Source organism: Panthera uncia, chromosome B4 (assembly GCF_023721935.1).
Source record: "Panthera uncia isolate 11264 chromosome B4, Puncia_PCG_1.0, whole genome shotgun sequence".
NCBI classification, from domain to species: domain Eukaryota; kingdom Metazoa; phylum Chordata; class Mammalia; order Carnivora; family Felidae; genus Panthera; species Panthera uncia.
Genome location: NC_064809.1, coordinates 62,914,894 through 62,942,242, shown reverse-complemented (window position 1 = coordinate 62,942,242; position 27,349 = coordinate 62,914,894). Strand labels below are relative to the sequence as shown.

Sequence of the window (27,349 nt, the reverse complement as noted above, 5' to 3'; positions counted from 1 at the left end):
GAATATGTAGGTCAATGTCTTTAGTTTAATATATATACAGGCACTAAATATTCAGGGATGATGGGGGATCAGGTAGGCAACTTATTATCAAATCAACCAGGGAAAAAAGTTCTGTGTATTACATTTTCAGGTTTTTTTGTATATTTGATACTATTTAAATTTTTTAAAGACATAGGATTTATAATCAGTAATTCCCCTAAGCAAATTGTCTGAGTTGGATTACCTCAGTTCTTCAGTCTACAAATGGAAATAATACTGTCTACTCTTCCAAGAATATTATGAAAATTAAATTACATAAAAATACAAAATTTAATATATTGGAAGAAATTTTAATATAAAATGCAGTAAAACCTTGGAATGCAACTTGTTCTGTGAGTATTCTGCAAGATGACCAAACATTTAAAAAAAATTTTTTTAATGCTTATTCATTTTTGAGACAGAGTGTGAGTGGGGGAGGGGCAGAGAGACAGACAGACAGACACAGGGTCAGAAGCAGGCTCCAGGCCTCGAGTGGCCAGCACAGAGCCCGATGTGGGACTCAAACTCACAAACCAAGAAATCATACCCTAAGCCAAAGTCGGATGCTTAACTGACTGAGCCACCCAGGCACCCCGACGGGCAAACATTTCTAGTAAGTTTTAACTTGATAAATGAGCAGTGTCTTGCAATACAAGTAGTACATGATGCTGAATGTCACATGATCACTACTGAGCCAATAGTTCCTCTCTCTCTCTCTCTCTCTCTCTCTCTCTCTCTCTCCTCCTCACTGCAGGATTGCAGGCGATCAACTCCCATGTTCGGATGCTCCATCTCAGGCCATAGTGTTTGGCAGAAGTCAGTGATTTTTCAGAATGTTGGAAGGTGCCCACAACTGGCACTAGTGTATTTTTTGTCACTTCAAAGCACCGATGGACAGTCCTTTGCTTTTCCACACAAGAGTAAGCTTCGAATGCTTTGCTTCATTCTAGGTCAGGCTGCCTGCAGATAGACCCTTTCCTCAGCTGCCTTATTGCCAGTTGCATTAAATACAGTATATGACAAGAGTTTATTGATGCTGTACTGTAGTCGACATCTGTGTGAGCATATACACAAAGGCCCCCATGCAGAAAAAGATCCCATTGAGCCAAGAGATAGCAGTGATTCTGTTAGTGATGGTGAAAGTCATGCTACACAGTAACCCTCCTCTCTCTTGTGTCCCTCACACCAGCCACAAAGGTTTTCAAAGGTAAGTGCAGGTTAATTTATTTTTCTTTATATTTTCTTTACTGTTTTGTATTTTATTACAGTATTGTAATCATTTTTACATGAATATTTTTGGGTTGTGAAATGAATCATCTGATTCTTATGGGGAAATTCTTATTTCTTATTTCTTATGGGGAAATTCAGTCTGATATACAAGCACTTTGGATTACAAGCATGTTTCTGGAATGAATGATGCTCACAAACCAAGGTTTTCCTGTACATTAATTTATAACCGTACTTTAGAAATACTCTGTCTCAGGATATGTGGTTTCAGGTTTTCCCTTGCATCCCTCTCATACATCCTCTCCTATAAATCAGCCTATAGGAAATGATCCCCAGTGCCCTACGCTTCACTTGCTTTCCATTCTTTCCTATTCCTTATCCTTATTCAATAGACATTCACATTTAAGACCAAGCTCAAGTACCCCTTTTTTCTATGAGCCCAGATGACTCTGCTCCATCTGTCCAGAGACAATGGCTCCCTTATTTGGACTTTCACTATACCTTCTATATTCACTCGCCTTAATACCTCTAACCTCATATAGCAGCACCATGATCTGCTTCTGTTCATTTCTCTATTAAGATGATGGTCTACTTGATGGTATGGACCTCATCATCTTAGCCACCACCATGCTTAAACCAGGGCTTGGGACCTAGTAGGTGCTCAATGAACGAGTTCTGAATAAATGAATCTACCAAAGTGAATGAGCACATGAGGGCACAAAAGGGGCCAAGGTTATAATTTGCAGCACCTAAAGATCTGGGGACAGATCAGGCAGGTATTCACCTTTAATTTTTTGCCAGACAGTTCTCCGTGTCCTTCCCCTCTTCATAAGTGTTTGGCTTTTGGTTTTCCACACACATACATTCATAAAAACAAACCCTGAAGATACATACCTTCCACCTCTTCTAATACCGCAGGGGGGGACATCGATTTCTCTTTTACATGGATTTCACGAAAGCCTGCTATGTGTGTGGCATCATACTATGATTCCAAGGTGAACAAATCAGACCGGGGGTTGGTAGAGCATTTTGGTGTGTATGTTCTGAACCTTGCCCCATCAAGTATTTACACAATCTATCTCTATTTAACAGATGAAAAACGTCCCAAGTCATTCAGGGTAAGTGATTTGCTCTAGGTCACTGAGCAAGTTAATGGATGACTCAGGACTCAAATGGCTAAGTGTTTCAGTTGTACATTTAATTCTAGTTGTATAAGATTACTTCCCATACTGCAAATGGAACAGACAGTCTCATTTAATACAACACAATAGTTCATACGGTGTGTCACCTTAAATCAGAAATCTAATGCTTAACGGTAAAGACAATAAACTTTAACTCCCGGAAAGTGAAAGCATAACTTTAGTAACCGTTGAGTCATCCAACCACACCTCAGGAAACTACTTAATGAGAAATATAAAGGTGATTCTAAAATATGAAAGTCTAGGGGCGCCTGGGTGGCTCAGTCAGTTGGGCGACCGACTTCAGCTCAGGTCATGATCTTACAGTTTGTGGGTTTGGTCCCCAAGTCGGGCTCTGTGCTGACAGCTCGGAGCCTGGAGCCTCCTTCAGATTCTGTGTCTCCCTCTCTCTCTGCCCCTCCCCTGCTCACATTCTCTCTCTCTCTCTCAAAAATAAATAAACATTAATTTTTTTTTTTAAATCATTAATACAGGGGCGCCTAGGTGGCTCAGTCAGTTGGGCATCTGACTTCGGCTCAGGTCATTATCTCGTGGTTCGTGAGTTCAAGCCCCGCGTCGGGCTCTGTGCTGACAGCTCAGAGCCTGGAGCCTGATTCGGATTCCGTGTCTCCCTCTCTCTCTGCCCCTCCCCAACTTGTGCTCTCGCTCTCTCTCTCTCTCTCTCAAAAATAAACATTAAAAAAAATTTTTTTTAAATATGAAAGTCTAGTGAAGGAAGAACAAAATTTAAGGGGTCAAAGCTTTCAATTCTTCCAGTACTGAGCCAATATCCTTTTTACTTAAAAGTAAAATGTGTGGTGGTTTTACTTTCAGCCAGTGACTCTGCAGACGAAAAGTGGGTGACTACTCATAAGACAGCAGCAGCTCCACCACACAGAAGAGCCTTTAAGGATCAAAAATCTGGTCGGGCTACGAGACCTGTCTGAAAGTTGATTTTCCTTATTTTTGAATTTTCATATTCTCTTTTAACCTATACTGTATGATTCATTTTAAGAGGCTGGGGCTGTGGGGGCAAACACATATTATGGGGAGGACTTGACTTTATCCTTCTCTTCCTGGAGACATCTCCACAGCAGAAGGCTGGTGGCACACTGAACTAACTGCTACTCCCAATAATCAGCCTGTGCTTTTGTCCTCTGGGCAATGCGCCCCCCTGGCTGACGCACCTGTAAATCCTCCCCGGGCTCCAGGGCCCAGATCAACGCCACTTCGTCTCTGCACTACGCCTCCTTGTCCCACTGCTGGACTTCCGCACGTCCATGGGCTCCAGGCTTGACCACTTTCCAGCCTGTGTAACAGGTACTGCTGTTCTGTGTCTCCAGCGAGGACAGAATCGTGCCCACACCACCTGGGCAGGAGAGCGCACACGGCCAACTAGAGCTTGTTGGTTTGGCCCACGAAACAAAGTAACATTTTGTAATTAGTTGCAACCACTGAGAAATTTTTTACATAATATTCCAGCTTCTGAGCTTCTGTAGAAAAATTAGAGGTTCCATTGGCAGGAGGTCCTTACAGAAGCTTCTTTTTTTTAAATCCATGTTTAGCAAAGAAATTTTACATTCTTGGAAAGAATATGTATCTTATTCACAGCTCACAGTATAGTCTGACTCCCAGTCTAACTTATTCCTCAATTTCAGTGAAGCTTACGTGAGTTATGTAAATTTAGTCCCAAAATAATTAACGCGTAAAGACCTACTGATGAAATGCAATAAATATGTTTTCTGCCATTTTCAGCACCCACAGAAACAAAACATTTTATTCAATAATCCTACCATGAATTAGCTGCTTCCTTCAGTCCTTACCCATATAAAAAGCCATTGTACTAGGTAAGCCCCAATTTGCAACCTAATGATTCCTAAGCAATGGTCAAAGGGTAAGAATTATGTAAGTCAAAGTTCATTTCCTAAATACCTATGTTATACCACAGAAGTAGCAAAAGAAATTGAAAAAAAACCCTCGATACAAGCTTTTACAAATTTAACCACATAAAAAACTTACCTTTAAAGAGCCATATGAAGAAGACTGTGTATTCTTTTAAAGGATTTGTTCCTTGTAAGGACTAGACAGAGCACACTGAAGACTTCACTGGGCACCAGCTTTTTCTAATAAATCTCATTATGCCAAGTGCAGTTTCTCCTGTTCCTTTAAGAACCTCTGAACCACCTTCAACCTCATTTGCCTCACTCTCTTTCATGGCCAATTCATGAACACACCCCAAAGTCTCCAACCGGGAAGTGTTAAAGAAAGCACATATTTGCATAGGAACTTATTTATCAGTGATCCTTGCTTTTCTATCTCAATTTACTATGCTTCTGTGAAAGATTTTCTAATAAGCCAACCATGTCTATATACATTATCAATCACCATCTCAAATGTTAGGCAATTTGGAAGAAAGCACTTAAATCATTACAAATTTGGGACAGGGTGTCTTCTTAAAGGTAGCCAAAACTTTCTGCTGAACTCTGAAGAAATGCTACCCATTTTTTGTTTGATCTTTGTCCTAGTTCTTACTTGGCCATAATTAAGCCCTTCTGAAGAGAGAAAATTCCTCTGTCATAAATCATTGCCTAAGTCAGAGCTCTATGGAATTATATTGAAACATTCCAAAGTTTTTCCACTGTTTTTTCCACCTAGAAGTCAGTTTATCTATTTTAAATGGATAAAGTGTATGATATTTTAGTTATATGCAATAAAGTTGGTTTTTAAAAAGAGTAAACCTGGGGTGCCTGGGTGACTCAATCAGTTGAGCATCAAACTCTTGTTTTGGCTTCAGGTCAGAATCTCACGGTTTGTGAGTTTGAGCCCCACCCACATCAGGCTCCCCACTAACAGCTCAGAGCCTGCTTGGGATATTCTCTCTCTCTCTCTCTCTCTCTCTCTGCCCCTCCCCTGCTTGCTCTCTCTCTCTCTCTCTCAAAGTAAATAAACAGGGACACCTGGGTGGCTCACTCGGTTAAGCATCCAACTTTGGCTCAGGTTATGATCTCACAGTCCATGAGCTTAGTCCTGTGTGGGGCACTTAGCTGACAGCTCAGAACCTGGAGCCTGCTTCAGATTCTATGACTCCCTCTCTCTCTGCACCCCTTCCCCCCCCTTCTCAAAAATAAACATTAAAAAATAAATTTAAAAATTTTAATAAAAAGTAAATAAGCTTAAAAAACACAAGTCAACCTGTTAATATTCTAATAATAAACAAAAACACAACCCCACAATTTATTTCTTTAATTTGGTTTTAGGCCTTTTCAAATATGGTTCCTTTTTCAAAACTGTCATCACAATCAAATGCAGAGACTGAACTTCAAGACTATGGTTCATTTTCATTCTGGCATTCTGAGGACTGCCAGTACTACAGCTCTCCTGAAACAGATTTTTCTGACCTCACATTCTGTTTCTCACAAGCTCTTTTCTTAGCCATAAGGCAAGACATTGAGGAATGTGACACTTTGCAAACAAGAGTGGTGCTCTGAAGATACAACTTCAGATACTAGCTGGGGACAGGGATGAGCTAAGCCACTGGGACCAAATCGTAGGGCTGACAGTTCAGTGATCTTTAAGTAGGAGGGACAGAGGAATTTATCCATAAAACCAGAGCATTACTGGCTTGTAAGCTGTTATCACCAGAAGGAATTCTGTAAGAACTGATCCAGAGATTTATGAAGATGGCAGTGGGCAGAAACAATGGTTTGAGACATGTTTGGGTGATTTATACACTTATTTCACCATAAAGCAACAGTTACAGTGCATGTAATCTCCTCCCTATCCTTATAAGTACCTACCAAAAAAAAAAAAAAAAAAAAAAAAGAGAGAGAGTGAGAGAAAATCTACCCAAGCATCCACCTAGACGAACGAGCTACCAACCAAACCCAGGAAGCCACGTGCACATGCCTGCAAAAGAAAGGAGTAAGAGCCACTTTGTAAAAGTGCTCTTTTACTGCAAAAGAAAGGAGTAAGAGCAGACATGAGCTCTCATGCAGGCCAGGGAACACTCTAGTTCTCCTCTTCCATCTGGTCCAAAGTACTTTAGTTCTTTTGTTTAATTAAGATAAAGGGTAATTTTCTACTGTTTTATACCTCTAAATCCCACAGAAGAGAAATGTAATTTCTAGCCGCATATTATAACTGAATAATACTGTGGTTGATTGTGGGCTTTACACATGGACTAGCTTAGATGTGCGTCCCGGTTCTATCATTCATTAGCTAGGAAACTTTAGGAAGCCAATCACCTTTCCAAGACCATAGTTTCCTCATCGATAAAACAAGTGAAATAGTGCACATCTCGGAAAATCGGAGGGAGGATTAAGTACCATTGTGTATATAAAGCTCTTTGCTCAACACCTGGCATGTGGCAGGCATTCAAACCCCAAACCCTACAAATACAATGTCCACTCCACAGCAACATGTCTTAAAACCCTCTCTGATCTCCCATGTGCTTCTTACACTCTGTGCTTGTCCCTGGGCCTATTTTGAACTCTCCCCAAAGCATTCCGTATAGCCCTAGACTTCTCGGTTCTTCTGCCCATTCCCTTGTCCAGCTCATGCTCCTGTAAAACTAACATGAAAATGATAGAACTCTTGAAGGAAGAAGGAAGAAGAAGAAACGAGAAAACAGAGACTTCGGCACCCTTTCTTGCTGGCAGAGAGCAAAGGCTGTCAACATTCATCTCCCTAGTAGACTCTCTGGCACTCTGCCCCACTTTGTGCACACAGATCAGCATATCCACAGAGACTGGCTTTAAGAGCACCATCTGTTCCAGGGGACCAGCTACAAATCAGGCAAGTTGCAAGTACCCTCCTCTTCAACCAGCATTGGCATTCTACTAGGAATTATGCCCCACCAAACAGTCCAGAAACTTGAATAATGAGATGCTAAAACAATGCTGTATACTTCCTTCTATGAGTCATAGAAGTCTTTTTCAGTACTTTAAAGTCACAATAGGGGCGATATAAAACAAGTAGGAAACAAATCCAAACATAGGCAGTTCTTCCCTTGTTCAACAACAAAAAGTGAGCACAGAAGGTACCCAAAACCACCATGAAAAGACGGTAATTGGACATTTTGTGTAGATAAAACATAAGCAGTGCATTTGGTTTTAAGTTTATACCTGATTTTTTTAAATGTTTATTTATTTTGGGGGGCAACTGGGTGGCTCAGTTGGTTAAGCGTCCAACTTCGGCTCAGGTCACGATCTCGCGGTTCTTGGTTCAAGCCCTGCGTCGGGCTCTGTGCTGACAGCTCGGAGCCTGGCGCCTGCTTCAGATTCTGTGTTTCCCTCTCTCTCTCTGCCCCTCCCCTGCCCGCACTCTGTCTCTCTCTCTCTTTCTCTCAAAAATAAATAAACATTAAAAATTTTAAAATAAATACATGCTTATTTATTTTTGAGAAAGACAGAGCATGAGTGGGACAGGGGCAGAGAGAGAGGGAGACACAGAATCTGAAGCAGGCACCAGACTCTGAGGTGTCAGCACAGATGTGTCTGATGTGGGGCTCGAACTCACGAGCAGTGAGATCATGACCTGAGCCAAAGTCAGACACTTAACCAACTGAGCTACCCAAGCACACCAGTTTATACCTAATTTAAACACACTTACACTAAAGCAGTGGTTCTCAGGCTGGGGCAATTTTAGCTCTTCATGGAAAATTTGGCAATGTCTGAGCTACTTTCATCCGGTGAGTAGAGGCTAGGATGCTGGTAAATGTCCTACAATGCACAGGACAGCCCCTACAACAAAGAATTATGAGCCCCACAGTGTCAATGGTGCAGACTGGGGAATTCTGCATTAACCAAATACTTTATGGATGGTGCTCTTAAACATAATTGAGGGGCACCTAGATGGCTTAGTCCGTTAAGTGTCCGACTTCGGTTCAGGTCATGATCTCACTGCTCATGAGTTTGAGACCCGAATCAGGCTCTGGGCCGACAGCTCAGAGCCTAGAGCCTGCTTCGGATTCTGTGTTTCCCTCTCTCTCTGCCCCTCCCCTGCTCATTCTCTCTCTTTCAAAAATAAACAAACATTAAAAAAATTCATTTAGGGGCACCTGGGTGGCTCAGTCGATTAAGCATCCAACTTCAGCTCAGGTCATGATCTCACGGTTCGTTAGTTTGAGCCCTGCATCGGGCTCTGTGCTGACCACTCAGCCTGCAGCCGGCTTCAGATTCAGTGTCTCCCTTTCTCTCTCTGTCCCTCCCCTGCTCGCGCGCTCTCTCAAAAATAAATAAACATATAAAAAGCATTTAAAAAATAATTTAAAAAAACCATCATAATTGGGGTTTACAAATTAAATCCTGTTTACCAACCACTAGCACTTGTAGAGAATTTTCACACCCTTTATCTACAGTTTGCTTTGATTTCATAAAGACCCAAGAGGTAGGCCAATGGAAACCAAAGGGAAAGGGAGTGGAAAAAAAAGAGTCTGATTGTGACTTAACAGCCAGAATGCTATTTCTATGATGTTACACTATAATCCTAGTCTGGTACATGAAGGTAAAATTGAAATCAATCACAGTCAAAATTTTTAGGAAATTATACACTATTGCTTTTTACAGTGTTGAACATTATTTAACTTTTTTGATGACAAAGACATAGTTGTGAATATCCATTACTGAAACATTGGATGGTATTGCAAATTTTTTCTATTCTTTATGTCAGATTGTCAGACAATTTCTGCTGTATTGTTTAGAAGCACACTCCTGTGGTCACTCCCCTTCTTGCCTCTCCTAATTTGTGGCTTTTCATCTGCAATGAACAGTGGGGAAAAGTAAAACCAAGCTTAAAGTATTTGTTGATGAAGGCTAACATGAAAAAATTTCAGAACTTTCAACATTACTTTAAGAGCTATAGATACTTTTTTCTTTTTCAACTTGGGGTAATGTCCTAACAGTTACTGCTGTTAAACAAGACTGATCTAGGAAGGTACAGTGTGGTCAGTACGACATATTTCCGAGCCATGTCAATAATGCAAAGGAGAACGTACTATCTTCTAAGAAGAAAAGAACTGAGCATTTCCTGCATATTCCTACCCTCAACACTGACGTGCAACATTATGAAAAATAAGTTTCATGGTGACAACATATCAGTAGCATATAGGATGATAGAGGGAAATATGTGAAATAATGTGCAATAGGAAGATCGGGGAGTCTACAAAAGGTATTTCCTTTCTGTTGAAAATGAAAAGACACTGGTCAAATATAAAACACCCAAAAAAGTAACAAGGAATTCATAAAACATCTGAAAAAACTTTCTAAGCATACCTTTGTAAACATAAAAACACATTAAAATCTTTGTAAGATTTTAGGAGCTAATAAAAACATTTGCTAATTTGAAATCTGCTTGTTCTACTTAATTCTGTGGGTATCTGTGTAGAAGTTTTGATATATTAGTTTCAGCAGACATCTTCAAAAGACCTGGGTCCAATTCTAATTACCAATTAAAATGCACAATCATACATATATTACATATACCATATACACACGGTCTGTATACAATTTGTAGCAGCATTTGAGTACTGAATATGTAAATGTACCAAATTTGACATGCATTACTTCATTTAATCCTTTACAATGTAATGATCATTTTCATTATCCTGATTATAAAGAAAGCCTTCGGGAGGTAAGACAACTTGCCCGAAGCTGTGCAGTGGCAGAGGCAGGATTTGAACCCAGGCCTGTGTGATTACTGAGCCAGATCTCTTAACCAATTTTACCCCACTTTCAAGAAATGAAGCTATTTCTCTCAGAACAAAAAATTTCTACCACTCATCACTGTACTGAATTTTTCTTTAATCTTGTCCACTACTCCATGACTTATACAGAGTAAACAAAATTTGATCAAAACACCAAATGATGCCTCATCACATTGTATAGATTTTTGCATTAGAATAAATCTGAACCCTAATTCACAAATTAATCATATTCTAAATGTCAATATCTACAAAAATTTAACGCAGTTCCCATTTCCCTAGCATAAAGCACTGAGAAGGCAATTAAGTTAATTACACCTATAAAGAAACCAGAGAGTGGCCCCAGATACACAAAAATCCTAATTGACATGAAGGAAGTGACCTTCCTATAGACAGTATAATTAAAGCTTTCTTCTTTGAAAAGCCCAGACTATTATAAAGGAGCAAAGAAATGAATTTAGCCTATGAATTTATTTATTATTATTTTTTTAACGTTTATTTATTTTTGGGACAGAGAGAGACAGAGCATGAATGGGGGAGGGGCAGAGAGAGAGGGAGACACAGAATCGGAAACAGGCTCCAGGCTCCGAGCCATCAGCCCAGAGCCTGACGCGGGGCTCGAACTCACGGACCGCGAGATCGTGACCTGAGCTGAAGTCGGACGCTTAACCAACTGAGCCACCCAGGCGCCCCTAGCCTATGAATTTAAAATTATTTTCCTGTGCATGAAATTTATGGGGAAGAGAACAAAACTATTTTAAATATTCCAGCTGTAAGGAGTTTTGTATTCAAGCCATTAAGTGCTCACCTGTACCTCGTTTTGTAGGTACAGGACAACCAACTTTTCCGTGGCTAAGAAAGATCTACTGCAAGCTAACACAAAGCTAACTACTATGGTTTGAGGTCTTCCTCCATCATACAAATGTAGATGGAAAGTTTTAGAATGTACTATCAAATAAAAGAGCTGGAAAGGAAAAAATCTTTCAGAGTCCTATGAGAAACCTTAGAAAACCAAGGGAAGGGGCGCCTGGGTGGCTCAGTCGGTTAAGCGGCCGACTTCGGCTCAGATCATGATCTCGCGGTCAGTGAGTTCGAGCCCCGCGTCGGGCTCTGTGCTGACAGCTCAGAGCCTGGAGTCTGGTTCGGATTCTGTGTCTCCCTCTCTCTGACCCTCCCCCATTCATGCTCTCTGTCTCAAAAATAAATAAACGTTAAAAAAAAAAATTAAAAAAAAAAAGAAAACCAAGGGAAAAGACTCAGCTGGTTATGTAGTTCAGGTTAAACATACTATCAGATAGCTAATCCCTTTGCTTTGCCAAAGGACTTTTTCCCTTACACCCCACCCCCACAGTGATTTTCACAGATAGAACTTTGTCTCAAGGAAACAATTCAGAGATGTAACTTCAATAGTTATAATTAAAGTATACCTTGTATATTAAACACATATACTTTTAAAAGTTCTAGTTGCGCACCTTTAAACTGAATCACCTCTCATCTGCACCAAGAAAACTTATTTAAAGGAACTCTATTTCGGAAAAATAAAGACAACGAGTAAAGAAAAAAATGAAGGTAAGGTAGGGTAAAGTTTGTTTACTAACTAGATTTTTAAATATTGGGCTGGCATAAAACATGCACTTTGAAATCTTGAGTGCTAAACTTGTACCCCCGCCCTCACCCAATTTCACAAAAACCCAGTGAGCCAGGAGCTCTTCTAGGTCTGGAGAAATAGCAGGGAACAAGACCACTAGAATCACTGCTCTCATTATGCTAACATAAAATCATCTTCGTGTTAAAGTCATTCAACTAATTAGTAAAAGCGATGAAGAAGCTTCTCTAACTACATAGTCTCAACTTGATGAACTGAGGCCTCATGCCAACTCGTCTCTACTTTATTCTTAAATCAGTTTGATCCCACACTCTGCCTCCACCTGTTCCGGTCAAAACTGCAGCCGACAGTGTCTTAGTTGCTGTAGCGTTGGCGCTCTGGTCAAAGGGCCCAGCCTGGCACCCTACCTCACAGGTCTGACCAATGCTCACTCCCACTACCCACCCAAACACACAACCACGACCTACATCCCTGTTTCACAAGCCCTCAGGCCTAAGCTGGGCAGTTGCCACAATGTGGACCCGGACTATACCCTGCCTTTGTGAAAAAAGAACGCAACCGACAAAACCAGCTGATCTCATGGAGGTTAGTTCATGTACTGGGGGCGGGGGAGGGGACGAACAGCAGAAGGTAGGAGTAGAAAACAGTTAAATAGTGCCAAGTGTTACAAAGAAAAATAAAACCCGGAAAAGAGTGGGAGAGCAGGGTTTCCAACGTTAAATAAGATGGTCAGGGAAAGGCCTCAGGGTGAAGGTGAATTTAAGCAAACATGGAAAACAGATGAACTCAATACTTTTTAAACATTAAAAATGTTTTGGGGAGCCTGGTTGGCTCAGTCTGTTAAGTGTCCAACTTCGGCTCAGGTCATGATCTCGCACTTCGTGGGTCTGAGAATCTCCGTGCTGACAGCTCAGAGCCTGAAGCCTGCTTCGGATTCTATGTCTACCTTTCTCTCTGCCCCTCCCCCGCTCACACTCTCTCAAAAATAAACAGACATAAAAAAATAAAAATAATGTTTCAAGTGACTGAAAGTTCCAAGACTTTCAGGTCTACAATAAGAAGTTGTGTCACATAACACATGAGCAAAGAGAAAATATTAGAAGAAAAAAATAACAGGAAGGGATTTTCTCCATCTATAATTGGGGAGTAGTATTTTCAGATAAAGGCAAATAAGCAGATATAAACTGTTAAGCTTTTCCAAAAGTCCATAACGAAGCCTATTTTCTGAATGAGCCACTATAACATTTGCAGGAACTAACTGTAAGGAACTGGCTTTGAGACCTTTTCCAGATGAAAAAGTATGAATAGTGGAACCCAGGAATCTATGCCAGAAATGGACAATTAACAAAAGATCTGCAGGAGTGAAATATTCTGAAATAAGGGCTTTTAGTGTGTCAATGATACATGTAATTGCCAATACAATTTTCCTCAGGTTTACAGAAATGGGTTACCATCAAGACCATGAGGAAGAAAAATACCCCACGCACTCCTGCCAGCTCTGGGAAGCTCTCATGACATTATAGGATGCCCCCTGGAAGTGGGGATTACACAAATATCTTTTACTTTTCTATTTCTTTTTTCTATCTCCCCAGTGCCCACAATGTGGTTAAAGCAAATCTCCCAGGTTAACAAAAACTTGCAAGTTGGTCCTTTAGTTCCAAAACTTGGAAACGAGCATCAGTTCTCAATTGAAAATGAGCCTCTACTGGGCACCACACTGACTTCGGAACAATGATGGCCATCATTGGCAGTTTCCTCCTTGCTTCTCCGCGAATCCTTCTCTTCCCTTCTTTTCACTGTTTTCACAACCAGTGGCCTGAGCTTACCACTTTCTATAAAAGGACTAAAAAGGGGCTCTAATTAGCACCCTCGTCAGTTTCCTATTTCTTCCACAGTGGGCATCTGAGTGTGACTACCCACACCCTGTGCTTTAAGGTGTTAAGAGTGGTGGGAGGAGGGAGCTTACAGAATTCTCTTGAAAATTTAAAGTGCCTTGCTGACACATACCAATAGGATCATGATATTGATCTATTAACATTATATACACACATATACATGTGTATAATAGACATATTCTATTACATAGCCATACATTATAGTTCTATTTTTTTTTAATTAGGTAAGAGAAATGCAGTTTTTCCTGTTTGGATAACATCTATAAATAGCAGGATTCTTGAAAATTAATACTATTCATATAACTTCAAAGTTCGGTACATAAGTATCAACCTGCTAAAGATAGGATATAATCTAGTCAAAATTTCCTAGAAAGAAAGCAGCAGAGGACTTGAATTAGGTAAGTATTCCTGGGAAGTCTGGGTGCACAGCAAAGACCAGGTAACTATTTCTTGTTTCCATCTGCAGAATCTTTTCTAAGAATGTTTCTCTTTCTCCATGAACATGTTTGTTTGTTTGTTTGTTTTTTCCTCCCTTCCTTACTAGCTACAGTGGGTCAGAGCATTGCTTTTGTTTTGAATACTATGGATAGAATAGAGAAAAATACCAGGGAAAAGTGCTTCCTCTGTTACTCAAGAGCAACAATTAGTAACTTTATGTTCAGGGATGTTAAAAACTGGCAATAAGAAATTAATGGGAGATAGAAAAGCCCAGGTGTTGAGAGCATGGATTTAAATCCTGGCTCCCCCAGCCATATGAACTTCTAACAAATGATTTAATCTGTCTGGGCTTCTGGTTCCACTTCTGTACAGTGAGGACTTGTGGTAACTGAGTTTATGCACATAAAGCACTTAGGACAGGGTCTGACCAACAAAGTAAGTGCTCAATAAATGATAGCTATTATGACTCTTATTATAATAATTATAATTAAGGGGGCTGAAGAAGTAGCCAGAGATACAGAGGAGATAACCACACAACATATGTTTTGGGTTTAGAGAAGAGGGAGAAGGCAGTGGTTAGTCAATGTTCTCAGTTATATAATCCAGGAATACATTTCATCATCTTCACTATTATTCAGAGGGAGTAAATACTGCAGTTACATTTTACAATTCAAGCCAATCTATCTTTCAACATCTTACAATTTTTTAAATGCCACCAACGGAAAGCATCCCAATTTCAGAGATGTTAAAATGTGAAAAAGTGTGCATTTTAGATTTGGTGAAATACATTGAGATCTGGAAAACAATACAGATTTCAGGTATCAGATGTTCCACAGTCTCACCTTTTGCTATGAGAACTGGAAACTAAAATTTTGCTTCTGATCATACCTAATATCTATCACTCAGATTGTTTTATTTTTTATTTTTATTACTTTTTTAATGTTTATTTTTGACAGAGAGAGAAAGACAAAGCATGAATGGGGGAGGGGCAGAGAGAGAGGGAGACACAGAATTTGAAGCAGGCTCCAGGCTCTGAGCTGTCAGCACAGAGCCCAACGCGGGGCTCGAACTCACAGACCGCGAGACCATGACCTGAGCCGAAGTCAGATGCCCAACCAACTTAGCCACCCAGGCGCCCCTCAGATTGTTTTTTAAAGCAAGCCCATTAGATCTGGGCAGAAAGACAACTTAAAAAAACTTTTTTTAAGGTTTTAATTTTTGGGTGGGGGGTGGGGGAGGGGGGAGGGAGAGAGGGAGAGGGAGAGGGGGAGAGAGAGAGGGGGAGAGAGAGAGGGGGAGAGAGAGAGAGAGAGAGAGAGAGAGAGAGAGAGAGAGAGAGAAGGCACAGAGTGAGAGGGAGACAGAGAATCCCAAGCAGGCTCCATGCTCAGAGTGAGCCCAACATAGGCCTCAATCTCACAACTGAGCGGCCAAAAGCAAGAGTCGGTCACTCAACCAACTGAGCCACCCAGGTGCCCCTAATTTTTTTTTTAAGTAGGCTCCACACCCAAAGTGGGGCTTGAACTCATGACCCAAAGACCAAGAGTCGCACGCTCTTCCAGCTGAGTCAGCCAGGTGCCCCAAAAGACAACTTTTATTAGGAGTTTTGATCTCAAAAGCTAAGTCCTAAGAGTGAGAAACAAGAGAAAAAAAAAAAAAAAAAAAAAAAGGCCATAAAAGGAGGATAGCAAGAATGGGAGAGACAAAGCTAGAAGAGAACAAAATTTTGGACAAAAAAGCATTGTGTCTTTCCATAGAGGAGCAACCCAGGTCCTCCGAATTCCAAAGGTCTCTTAGTCCAGACATACCACAGCATCAGAAAGAATGTCGGGACTAATCACAATTGTTAAACAAAAAGGGCACCTAGTCAATGAATTCTCAACAAGGCCGAAGTATACCACTCCCAAGCTTCCCCTAACACACCGCTGCACAAAACTACCACACGTTGCTTATAGGTGCATACAAATGATATAGACACAGAAGGAAAGCAAAGAACCATTGACAGGAGAACAATCTCTGAGCTAGGAGCACAGGCCAGAAAGACACCCCATCTCTACAGCACAGCCACTAAGTCACCTGGCCTATCTTTGAGCATCCTCATTAATAAGGAGCTCACCATCATTAAAGGAACCCAATTCCATTTTCTGACAGCATTGCCAGAAAATATTTGTGTTGGACCAAGATGTGCCAAGCTAGTTTGGGATTCTTCCGTTTACTTCACATTTACTGTGCCCTTACATGGACTTCGAAGGGCCCCTGAGGAGTGATGGCAATGGATGACTCCAGTTAGGGACTGGTGGGGCAGGTACAACAGACGAACATACAAACATGAAGAACTGGAGTTGGCTGGCAAGAGTTAATGAGGATTTTTTTTCTAGGAACATATTAGACAAATAGTCAGGGAAAGCTATGGGAGGACTGGCCTCACATCCTGACCAGGAGGTCCATGGATCATGCAAGATGACCAATGGCCACTTGAGTCACCAGAGGATCAGTGTGAAGAGAAGGCCAGACTTCAGTTAGGAAATAGAGGTAGAGGGTGGTGGTTCTGTGATGCACTCCAGGCTTTAGGGAAGTTTGACATGAAAGTGGGGCTCAGGATGGCACAAGAGGGAAGACGGAGGAGAGAGGCCCTTTCGGCAGGAACTCGGGAGAAGAGGGCTAAGCAGGAAAGGGCTCAGCATGTTTGAGCTTGCATTCAATAGGTACAACTGTAAGCAACCAATCACAATCTCGTGAGATAGCACCAGATTAGAGGGACACCTAAAATAGAAGAGAAAGCCAGACTATGAGGATAGCACTTGTGTTAATCCCAACAAAACTACTGAAAGTTATTCTCTCAACACTTCTCAAACACTGCTCTAAGCCCTTAAGAATATTAACTTTTATTCTTCCAACAACTCTATGATGTAGGTAATATTAACATTCCCATTTTATATATAAGGGAGCAGAGTCAAAAAGAGCTCCAAATCCACCACTTAATTACTAGAGGAGGCTTCAAACTCAGTCCGTCCAACTCCAAAGCTTGTCCAACTCCAAAAGATACTATCAGCCCTTATCATGGATTCTTTTCACCTAGATTTCTAGGCCCTGCCACAATGCCTCGTCCATAGTGAACACTGATATACTTGTTAAAAGACTGAAGGATCCCTAGCTTTAGTGGGATTCTAGGAGGCAAGCTTTGTAATGAAGGATACAGAAAACTGAAAAGAGAATGGAGATACATAGATGGAGTTAATTGGTGTAGGGCTCTGAATGGACTTGGGAGTGAAATCATTTTTCCGACCTGGTATGGATTTCCTTCCTCTGAACTACAACCACTCTAATCACTGCTTTTACATACAACACTAACTTATACCCAGGTGTTTATTTTACATCCTACTGCTCCTTCTAGGATTGAAATGACCAAAGGTCAAGGCATTCGTCTCATTCACCTTTGGACTCCCAATATCATTTATCAACATGGTATACCACCAAATGATACCATTAAATAGCATAAATTAGGGAAAAAAGGTATAGATCACTCAACTTTCTGCAGGTGAAATGAAGATCACTTTGTTTAGAAGTTTTATTTTTCAGGGTGCCTGGGAAGTAGCCAACTCTTAGTTTTGGCCCAGGTCATGATTTCACCGTTAGTCGGGCTTGATCTCCCACAGTGCACATTGGGCTCTGCGCTGACAGCACAGAGCCTGCTCGGGATTCTCTCTCTCCCTCTCTGCCACTCCCCAGCTCGCTAAATTAATTAATTAATTAATTAATTAAATAAATGTATGTTTTACTCTTTCTATCAAGGGTTTTAGTTGGCTATAATTTGAGAACCTCACACACATTATATTGCACTGTACTTGAAACTGTAAGCATAACTCACCTGTATTCTTCAGTCAGGGCATCTTATTTGGTTCTACCTACTGACTTTTCACTTCCTAAATATGCTCACTAGCATACATTTAAAAAAATACAAATAACCTCTTCGCAAAGTTATTGCACTTTTTAGGGTTACTCTTAACATGGAGCTTAACACAAAATCTTGCTAGAGGCCCCAGAGAACAACCTAGCCTTGCAGAGCAGATGGGGTACTGGTGTGCAGCAAGACTGCACTGTGGCTCAAGCATTCCCCAGAATGGTGGCAGCTCCCTAGTTTTTGCAGATGCTGCAGCTGAAGTTGATGGCTTAATTTCAGTGCGCTGGTACGCGTGAGGGGCATAGCAGCTGGGGTTGGCTTCTCCACTGTATTCTTGCATAAGGGAGGCAATACAAAATTGATCATGGGCACCCAGAATACTTGTTGGTGATGTCCACACTGCCAACTACACTCCAGGGACAGAGAACTAATTCTAGACAATGTTCTGCAAACAATGCTAAATTTACTCATGAAAACAAACACACAATTCCTGAACTGTGATCAATGCATGGCTACTTCAAATAAGAACGAATGTATGAATTTTAAAAGGTCCATCTCCCCACTGAGAGGTTACTGGTAAAGATTTAACCAACAGTCACTAAGGTGACCATTTTAGAATATTCCATTATAGACATCAGTAACAGGCAGTTGGTGAGCCACAGAATGCTTCCGACAATGTGAAGATTATGATCAAGGTCCAGATTTAAGAAAATTAATCTGGTGGGGTGGGGGGGGCCTGGGTGGCTCAGTCGGTTAAGTCTCCGACTTCTGCTCAGGTCATGATCTCACAGCTTGAGCTGAGAAACAAGAACAAAGTAGAAAATACCTGTAACAGATATAAAAAATGCAATGAAGAATCAGCCAGAAATGGGCAAAAGGTTTGCCAAAAAGTACAGAGGACCTGGATGTTGTGCTAGTTGAAGGGCCATCTAGATAGTTCTTTGCTTTGCACCTGCTAATTTTGGTTACCTGTGCTGAGGACCAAAGGCAGGGTTTACCAATGTTTAGGAATTCACAGTAAAGCGGTTGCACATTAGAATCATCTGGGGCACTTGTTAAAAATACAGCTTCTCTAACCCTACCCCTGGAGATTCTGACTCATTATACCCAGGGTATGGATGGGAATTTTTCTTTAATTTTTTTTCAACGTTTATTTATTATTGAAAGACAGAGACAGACAGAGCATGAGCAGAGGAGGGGCAGAGAGAGAGGGAGACACAGAATCTGAAGCAGGCTCTAGGCTCTGAGCCGTCAGCACAGAGCCCCACCCAGGGCTCGAACTCACAAACCGCGAGATCATGACCTGAGCCAAAGTCTGACGCTCAACCAACTGAGCCACCCGGGCACCCCTGGGAATTTTTAATTAAGCACTCCAAGTAATTCTGATGCAGCCAGTAGGAGGACCTTTGGAAACCAAGTAGATCATCAAAATCACCTGATGTACTTTCCTTTTATAATTTTACTTATTTTGAGAGAGAGAGAAAGAGAGAGAGAGAGCGCACACATGAGCGCACTCAAGTAGGGGAGGGGAACAGAGAGAGGGAGAGAGAACAACAAGGAGGCTCCATGCCAACAGCGTGAAGCCTGACTTAGGGCTCAATCCCACGAACTGTGAGATCATGACCTGAGCAGAGATCAAGAGTCGGACACTTAACCGACTAAGCCACCCAGGCGCCCTGTTCTGATGTACTTTTTTTTTTTTTTTAAGAGTGTTAGTGGGGGAGGGCAGAGAGAGAGAGGGACAGAGGATCCTTACTGACAGCAGAGAGCCCACTACAGGGCTTGAACCCACAAACAGAATCATGAGATCATGACCTGAGCCAAATCTGGATGCTTAACCAACTGAGCCACCCAGGCATCCCTCCATGTACTATTTAAAAAGTATAGGTTTCTGGGCTCCTGTCCAAATCTAGTGAATCTCACATTACACTCACAAAATTAAATGCATCATGTTTGACTCCTTTTTCAAACAACTTTTCAGCACATGCATGTAGAAAAGAATTTCAGTACAACTGGGACTATACCAGGTATGCATACAGGGTCCTGGAAGCCCAGAGGTAGTGGCTTTGGGCAGACCCCTAATCCCTTCCCCAAAAGTCCCACATCCTCTTCTGTCACCAGTGGGATCCATGAACCCAAGTGTCTGTCAGCAGAAGAAAAATGTAAGCAAATAAGTAAATGTGGAGTAAGTCTCTGAAGGTCCTCAGCTTCACAAGTTGGCATGGCTGTTCATTAAGAGACAAAGGACCACTCTAACTGCCCTTGGAAGGAAATCCAAACTAAAAAACACTTCCTGTTTCCTGTCCCTCTGAAGGACTTTCCTATTTCAAAGTCCCTCTTTAAACAGCTTCAAGAAACATTAACGATATTGCTGCACACCACTATTTTATTATAAATCTTTAAATTATTTGTTCAGATCATTGTTTTAAGTGTAAAATACATTATTAACGTCACAAAGAATATTAGCGCTAACATATGTAACATATTGGTCACCATGCACTTTGCCTCTCAAAGCCCTGGGAAACCTTCAAGAACTAGTGTTACAAGTGTATGAGCACTGAGACCAGAGAGACTCCGTTCAAATCCTTCCCCTGGAGATTAGGCTGGTTGTAGAGCGTTACAGTTACGACCTTCTGAAACTTGAGCTTTCTTCTTGTCTAAAATGATAATAGAACCTGTCTTACACGTTGTTATAGAAATGGAAGCAAAACCACATGCAATCCTGGTTCAGAGACAGCATTCAATAAACAGTAAATGCTCATCACTCTTACCCAAATCTCCATCCCTCCTCCCACAACAAAGGTGAAATGAGCCCTCCAAAAGTGCTCGGGGTATTGGAGGTAAGTGTTGAAAATCTGAGTACTCCAGCTGTGACGAGAACCGGAAAAAGAAACTCCACTTACAGAAAGGTAGCACATCATACAATGTGAAAAGTCCTTCACCACAAAGCACCTGGATGGTGAATAAATTACAACAGATATGCTTCTAAACGTATTTTTATTGCTAAGATCATAAGAAAATAAAGGAGTTTCCCTAGGACAACAGAAAAAAAAAAAAAAAGAACATTTTTGTGTATGTAAAACATCCCTTTAATTATGTGTTTTTTCCATAGTAGAATTATGTGCTTAATTTTATGTGTATAGGACCATTGCCTTTGACTCCAGGCACATTTGAATTTCATTCCTAGCAAACCAAGTACCAATTCTAAGATTTCAAGCCAGTGAGTAAAGCTCTCTGTGCTTCAATTTCTTCAGTGGTAAAATGGGCTTACCGCTACTTACCTATTAAGATTGTTATAAAATAAATTCATAAGTGTGTGTGTTTGTGTATCACATAGCATAGTACTTAGTATAGAAAGTGCAGTCACTAAATAGTTGCTATTATGAATATTACAGGGGGAGGGTATCCATTCATTCAACAAGTATTTATTGTGTCCTAGTGCCAGACTCTTTCAGACACAGATAGGTAAAAAAAATTCCTTGTTACAATACTATCTGGAATGTTTGTTTTCTGCCATTTACTTATATAATCTTATAAAGTACTGTTCTCTGCATTTTTCAAATGAAGAAACTGAGAAATTAAGGGACTTGGTCCAATTCACACAGCGAGTAATAAAAGAAGAATTAAAACTTGGGTGCTATGAGTCCCAAACCCTATATCTTAATCATCTTAACTCTCTGCTTCACCTAGATCAGGAAATGCACATTCCAGGTATATACAGAAGATGCAGTTGGTAGACTTTACTTTCATTTATTTTTTTGGCACCAAATCAGCAAACTCTAAAAATAGTCGGTTTCACAATCATAGATATAACACAATATCACTACACCAAATTTTCTGTTAAGTTCTTAACCTCGCAGTTTTTGTTCCTTCTTTAAAAGGGAAAGTAATTTTTCAATTATGAGTAACATCCACTGTGTATGCAATGGGTCTAAATGTTGTGGTTTCATATATAAATACGTTTCTAGGTGCTGCAAAGAAATGGACACTTCTTGCAAATTAAACCTGGTTTATTTTTTTATTTGGAGAGGATCCTACTTATGTAATGATCATTGGATGATACTGAATAGGGAGGCAGATTTGATTCAAAAAAGGAAGCACTTTTGCATAGGGTGTGGTCGCTCAATAGGTTAAGACTACTTGTCTAAATATCAGATCATTCTCAAATATATTGAGAATATATATATTATGGTAAAGAGAAAGAATCTTATCGAGGAAGACAGTACTTTCCACTTTTCAACTCTGAAAATAACAGCAGCAAAAACTTTGAGTTCTTATAAACCGTTTTAAAACAATGTAACTGACCTACAAAAGTTATTGCTACATTCTACATATCATTTATTATTGCTTTTTTAAGATTTTATTTTTAAGTAATCTCTACGCTCAACATGGCACTCAAAATGATAACCCTGAGATCAAGAGTTGCATGCTCCACTAACTGACCCAGCCAGGAAACCCTACCTATCATTTTAAAAAGAAAAAAAAAAGAAAAAGACTATTTCTTCTATAAGTGCAACTGCTTTGTAGGAAAGATTCATAGAGTGCCACAACTCCATTCACTCCTACTTCTAAGGAAGTCTCTTCATCTTTTGCTCACCTACTCCTCAAGTTATGCGATTTTAAGTAAAACGATGATGTAAAGAACTTGGATCCTATCAGCCTCAGACTGAAAACAGATGATGACTAAGAAATTTGGTAGCTCAACTTAAAAATTAATTCATCAATAACTTCAAAACAAAGCAAACATATTTTCATTAAAAAAGGAAACCACTCAGGGCGACTGGGTGGCTCAAGTCAGCCACCACCCGACTTCAGCTTAGGTCATGATCTCCTTTTGGTGGATTTGAGACCTGTGACTGACTCCTGGCAAAGCCTGTTTGGGATTCTCTCTCTTTCCCTCTCTCTCTGCCCCTCCCTGCCTCCCGCTTTCTCTCCCTCTCAAGTACATAAAGGGGGGGGGGGCTGGGGGGGCACACACTCTTCCATTCATTTTAGAGCGAATCACACCTAAATCTAGAAGAGATGATTTCACCACTGTCCTCATTTTGCAGATGAGGAAATTGAGACATAAAGAACTATAATTCAGTTGCTTGTTTACCTATTTTCTCACATCACTGTTTCTACCCTTACCTACTATAGCTGTAAATTTCTAATTCACCATCCATCATGTGTTTCTAGCCTATGACTACTGCTTCAGGACAAGGACTAGACAGAGAAATTTTAAAACTCCAATACTTATCCCATTTAAACCCTCATAACAGCTTTGCCTAATCAAAACGTGTGAAAGTGAATAAGAGCATTTGTATTTCTGCCGCTTAAAGGACGGTTTTGCCTGATAACTGGTCTACACAGAAGACATTTCTGGTATTGTAGGATAGGAGCACAAAAAAGGGGGGGGGGGGTAAAAAACGTTTTACAGATCAAGGGAAAAAGTCCCTAGTTTCCACATGGGTTCAAGCTCCCCTCAGATCAAAGGAATGCCGTTAAAGGGAGAAGGAAAATATGTGGGCTTGAATAGATCGTCTTTAGGATTCCTGCCAACACTAAGATTAAATGAGAATTCAGAACTCAAAATCCTGCATTACTGATAGCTGAATTTATCTATACAAAAAGAGCAATAAGAGTTCCATTTCTTGATGTTAGGAACATGTTTCCTTATGAGAGAGACTTTCACAATTAGAGTGGAGGTCAAGCGTATTTTTCAACAGCCAAAACCAGAGCGCTCAGGGTAGCTGGTCCGAGGTTACCCAACAGCTGGGCTACCGGACTAAGAAGAACATCAGCCTCCCCCATGTATCGTAGGAGTCCTTCACTAGGTCTGCCGTAGCAGGAATTTAGCTAAGAAACTTAAACTTCAGGGTCTCGAAAATGGGCCTTATTACTTCCTAAGTTTTTTTTTTTTTTTTTAAGCTATATCTATACTTCCGGAATTCCCTGATAAGTGACCTCCAGGGCATACTCAGCCCTCTGTGAGTTCCTGCCCAAGGTCCTTTGGGGGAAGGGACGAAACCGGTCAAGGTGGAAAGCCAGGCTCCGGCGTCTGGGAAGCTGCCCCCAGCTGGCTCCCTTAGCAGCCAGCAGACCGCACACCTGCAGGGCGCCCGGCGCCTCCTCCACCGGCGGCCACGCCCCCGCCCTACCCTGCCCCTCGAGACACTCACCTGCGCCGTCTGCGGGCGCCTGGCTCCTGAAGGCGGCCGGCTCGGCCCGTCCCAGGTGTGGCGAGGGCCTGCTCCAGGGCCGAGGGGTCCCGGGCGGCAGGTAGGACGGGCTGGACTTCCGCCGGATAGCCACCCGCCTGAAGTTGTAGCCGCCCTCGCCGCTCATCGCGCCGGGTTCGCTCGCAGCTCCGCGCTCTCCCTCGCCCTCGTCCGTCCGCAAGTGTGCGCTCGACCCGCTCCTTCGGGGGGACCGGACCTCGGGGGGAGGGGTCGCCTGCGTGTCACACTCGGCGCGACTCGAGAGGGGCGACTCCGGGCTGCTCGGCGCCCCTCGCGAGTGCGCCGCCGCGCCTTCCTTCCCGGGCCGCGCAGGGCCGCGCGGAGAGTTTGGCTCGGGCTCCTGCCGCAGCCGCAACGCCTCGGTCGCTGCGGCTCCCGCACTCACCTGACGCGGCCACTGCAGCGGCCAGCCGTGCTGTGTCCACCCTCCTCGCCGGAGCCAATCGCCCGCAGGTCCCGGGGGCGGAGCGCCGGGAGCGCAGAGTACAGACAGTCAGCGCCGCCGCGGCCGCCTCCTCCCCGGGAAGCAGCCAAGAACTCGCAGTGCCTATTGGAGCGCCCTGGGCGCGGTTCCTGAGCCGGTTTCCTCGGGACGGCCCCGCCCCGCCCGGAACGCTACGGGCCAGCCCATTGGCCGAGAGGAATCGCGCGGCACACACCTGGGGTACTCAAGGGGTCAGCCGCGTTCGCCTGCCGGCCGGGCACTGGTCTCGAGGAGAAAGAGAAGATAATTAACAGCTACTCTGAACGCTGCCCAAGGGCTCGCCACTCTTACACACCCACATGCCTGGGGTCACATGTGCGCCTCAGGCCGCTGTCCCGAGCCCTTGATTATAATCTTATTTATGCTCGTAGAGCTACCTGGTGACTTAAGTATCTCAGATCAGGAAACCGAAGCGGAACCTACACTGGGTCACATAGCACTGCTAGAATCTCTACTCGAGTTTCTGCATCAATGTCTTGTCCTTATCTCACCGAATCAAATTGTCTTACCAGAGGCATCAGACCAGAGAAGACGAAGGCATGTGTGGAAGGAAAAGGAAAAGGTGGAACTAACAATCCACAGGTTTCCAGAAAAGCATCAGACCCTCCATCACCTTGAACACTTTTAGGACTTTATTAGTAACACACTGCAGGGTCCATTTAATTTGTTGTTTTGTTTCACATCAGCTAAATAGCAAATTGGAGAAAATACACGTTAAATTGGTTTGCTCACGTGCATTTAAAAATTCACTACTCTCTCTGATAATGAAAAGGCTGCCGTTCCAAAATCACAGACATATCCAGAGAGGAAAAAACAGCATTCCAAGAACCCCAACTCAAGCTGAAGAAGTTCCCCAACCATGGTTTCCACCTTGGAAGCCACTCCACATTTATTCAAATGGTCCTTCACCCGTTTAACATCTCCAGCTCCCTGGAGTGTAGCTCATAACCCAGTTCTCAAGAAAACTTTAAAGAGGGCAGTTCAACTGTCTCAATCTCCTTGGCTGCTACTTCAATAAACATACCCCCTGAGAAGAAAATACCCCCTAATTTTTAAGTTTTCATACCTTGCTGAAAGGAGGTTTTGCTCCCCTTGGATTTATTATCCATATCACTACATTGCACCTAATTATATAAACTGGTGTGCCTGGGTAGCTCAGTTGGTTAAGCGTCTGACTTTGGCTCAGGTCATGATCTCACTGCTTGTGAGTTCGAGCCCCACATCGAACTCTGTGCTGACACCTCAGAGTCTGGTGCCTGCTTCAGATTCTGTGTCTCCCTCTGTCTCTGCCCCTGTCCCACTCATGCTCTGTCTTTCTCAAAAATAAATAAACATTTATTTATTTATTTTAAAAGTTTATATACTATGCCATATGGTACTGGAAATAATTTAAATCGTAGTTTCAAATATAAATTAATACTGAAATAGATTTTACTCCATATACACAAGTTAACCATAATTGAAATACAAAGTTTAACATAATGTATTTGCTTCCATAAAAAGGTAGTATTGCAATCAATACTTCTGTACTAGCAACCTAGCTCAGAGTAACCTATTTTTTTTTAAGTGAGAACATGCTGGCAATCTTCTTTTCTAGAGAACTGGTTACTGATGAACTCCCCTCCCCAACATACACACACACACACACACACACACACACACAGAGAGAGAGAGAGAGAGAGAGAGAGAGAGAAATGCTTTCTCTGTCGAAAGAGGACTACAGGGGGCGCCTGGGTGGCCCAGTCGGTTGAGAGGCCGACTTCGGCTCAGGTCATGATCTCGCGGTCTGTGAGTTCGAGCCCCGCGTCGGGATCTGTGCTGACAGCTCAGAGCCTGGAGCCTGTTTCAGATTCTGTGTCTCCTTCTCTCTCTGACCCTCCCCCATTCATGCTCTGTCTCTCTCTGTTCCAAAAATAAATAAACTTAAAAAAAAAAAAAAGGACTACAGTAAACACATCTGTTTGGGGCAAAAAGGTATCTTACTACAAGTATTTGGGGCAGCAGTTTTATGGTCCCTTATTTGGATATTTTGAGTAGTGTGTACATATTTCTATTTCTTTCTTGGTTCAAAGTTGTTCACATTTGCCTGATGATATAATATCAGTTCACATCAGTGGATGTCTGTATTTTCAGATGGGATGTTTTATAACATACATATCAACTGACATTACCTCTATCAGTGTTACTGCTGCTTACTATTTTCTGATAAAAACCATTTTTAAGGAACTTCACATTTGATGGCTATGATTTGCAACATGGAATGAGTGGGTCATTTGATCTCAAGTTATCTTAGGTAAGAGTAGAACAAGATATTGAATATTATCTAATACATATAGTCTTTGTGTACTGTGTTTTTGATCTATATAGCTAATAGGAGATTTGTCACTAGTTAGCACATATTGAATGAGAACTGCACTGGATACCGACACACAGAGATAAGCACAGTTCACAGGTGCTTATACACCCCATCTCTGTGGCTGAGACAGTGCGGAATGCTAACCCACTCCTGTATCATTTTCCTTGGGCACACAAGGGGACTGATTTAAACCTTCCCTTGAAGTTAGGTAGAGCCATGTAACCACATTCTTCAAAATTTTGTGGACAGGAGTGGTATGTGTCACCTCCGGGCCTGGCTTCTGCACCCTCACCATGAGACTCTCTAGTCCTCTAATTGCCAGCTGG

General features: G+C 42.0%; 1 protein-coding gene and 1 long non-coding RNA gene across 7 annotated transcripts in view; one reads left to right on the top strand and one right to left on the bottom strand.

Annotated features, from left to right (window-relative positions):
* Window positions 1-1,043, top strand: part of LOC125918942 (uncharacterized) — a 57,104-nt gene extending 56,061 nt beyond the window's left edge. Inside the window, exon 6 of the long non-coding RNA XR_007456628.1 lies at window positions 773-1,043. This is a non-coding gene — a long non-coding RNA (uncharacterized LOC125918942). The remainder of the gene's footprint in view (window positions 1-772) is intronic.
* FGD4 (FYVE, RhoGEF and PH domain containing 4) overlaps window positions 1-24,460 on the bottom strand; it is a 285,834-nt gene extending 261,374 nt beyond the window's left edge. For 5 of the 6 annotated variants that reach the window (XR_007456626.1, XM_049625260.1, XM_049625259.1 and 2 more), the window contains exon 1: window positions 24,124-24,455. Coding sequence is in view for 5 of the 6 variants with exons in the window: in XM_049625260.1 (XP_049481217.1) it covers window positions 24,124-24,289 (166 nt within the window). In the remaining variant the exon portion in view is untranslated. Of the gene's footprint in view, window positions 1-24,123 lie in introns of all 6 variants that reach the window. The other variant, XM_049625266.1, reaches the window with a different exon arrangement.
* Window positions 24,461-27,349: the final 2,889 nt, after the last annotated feature.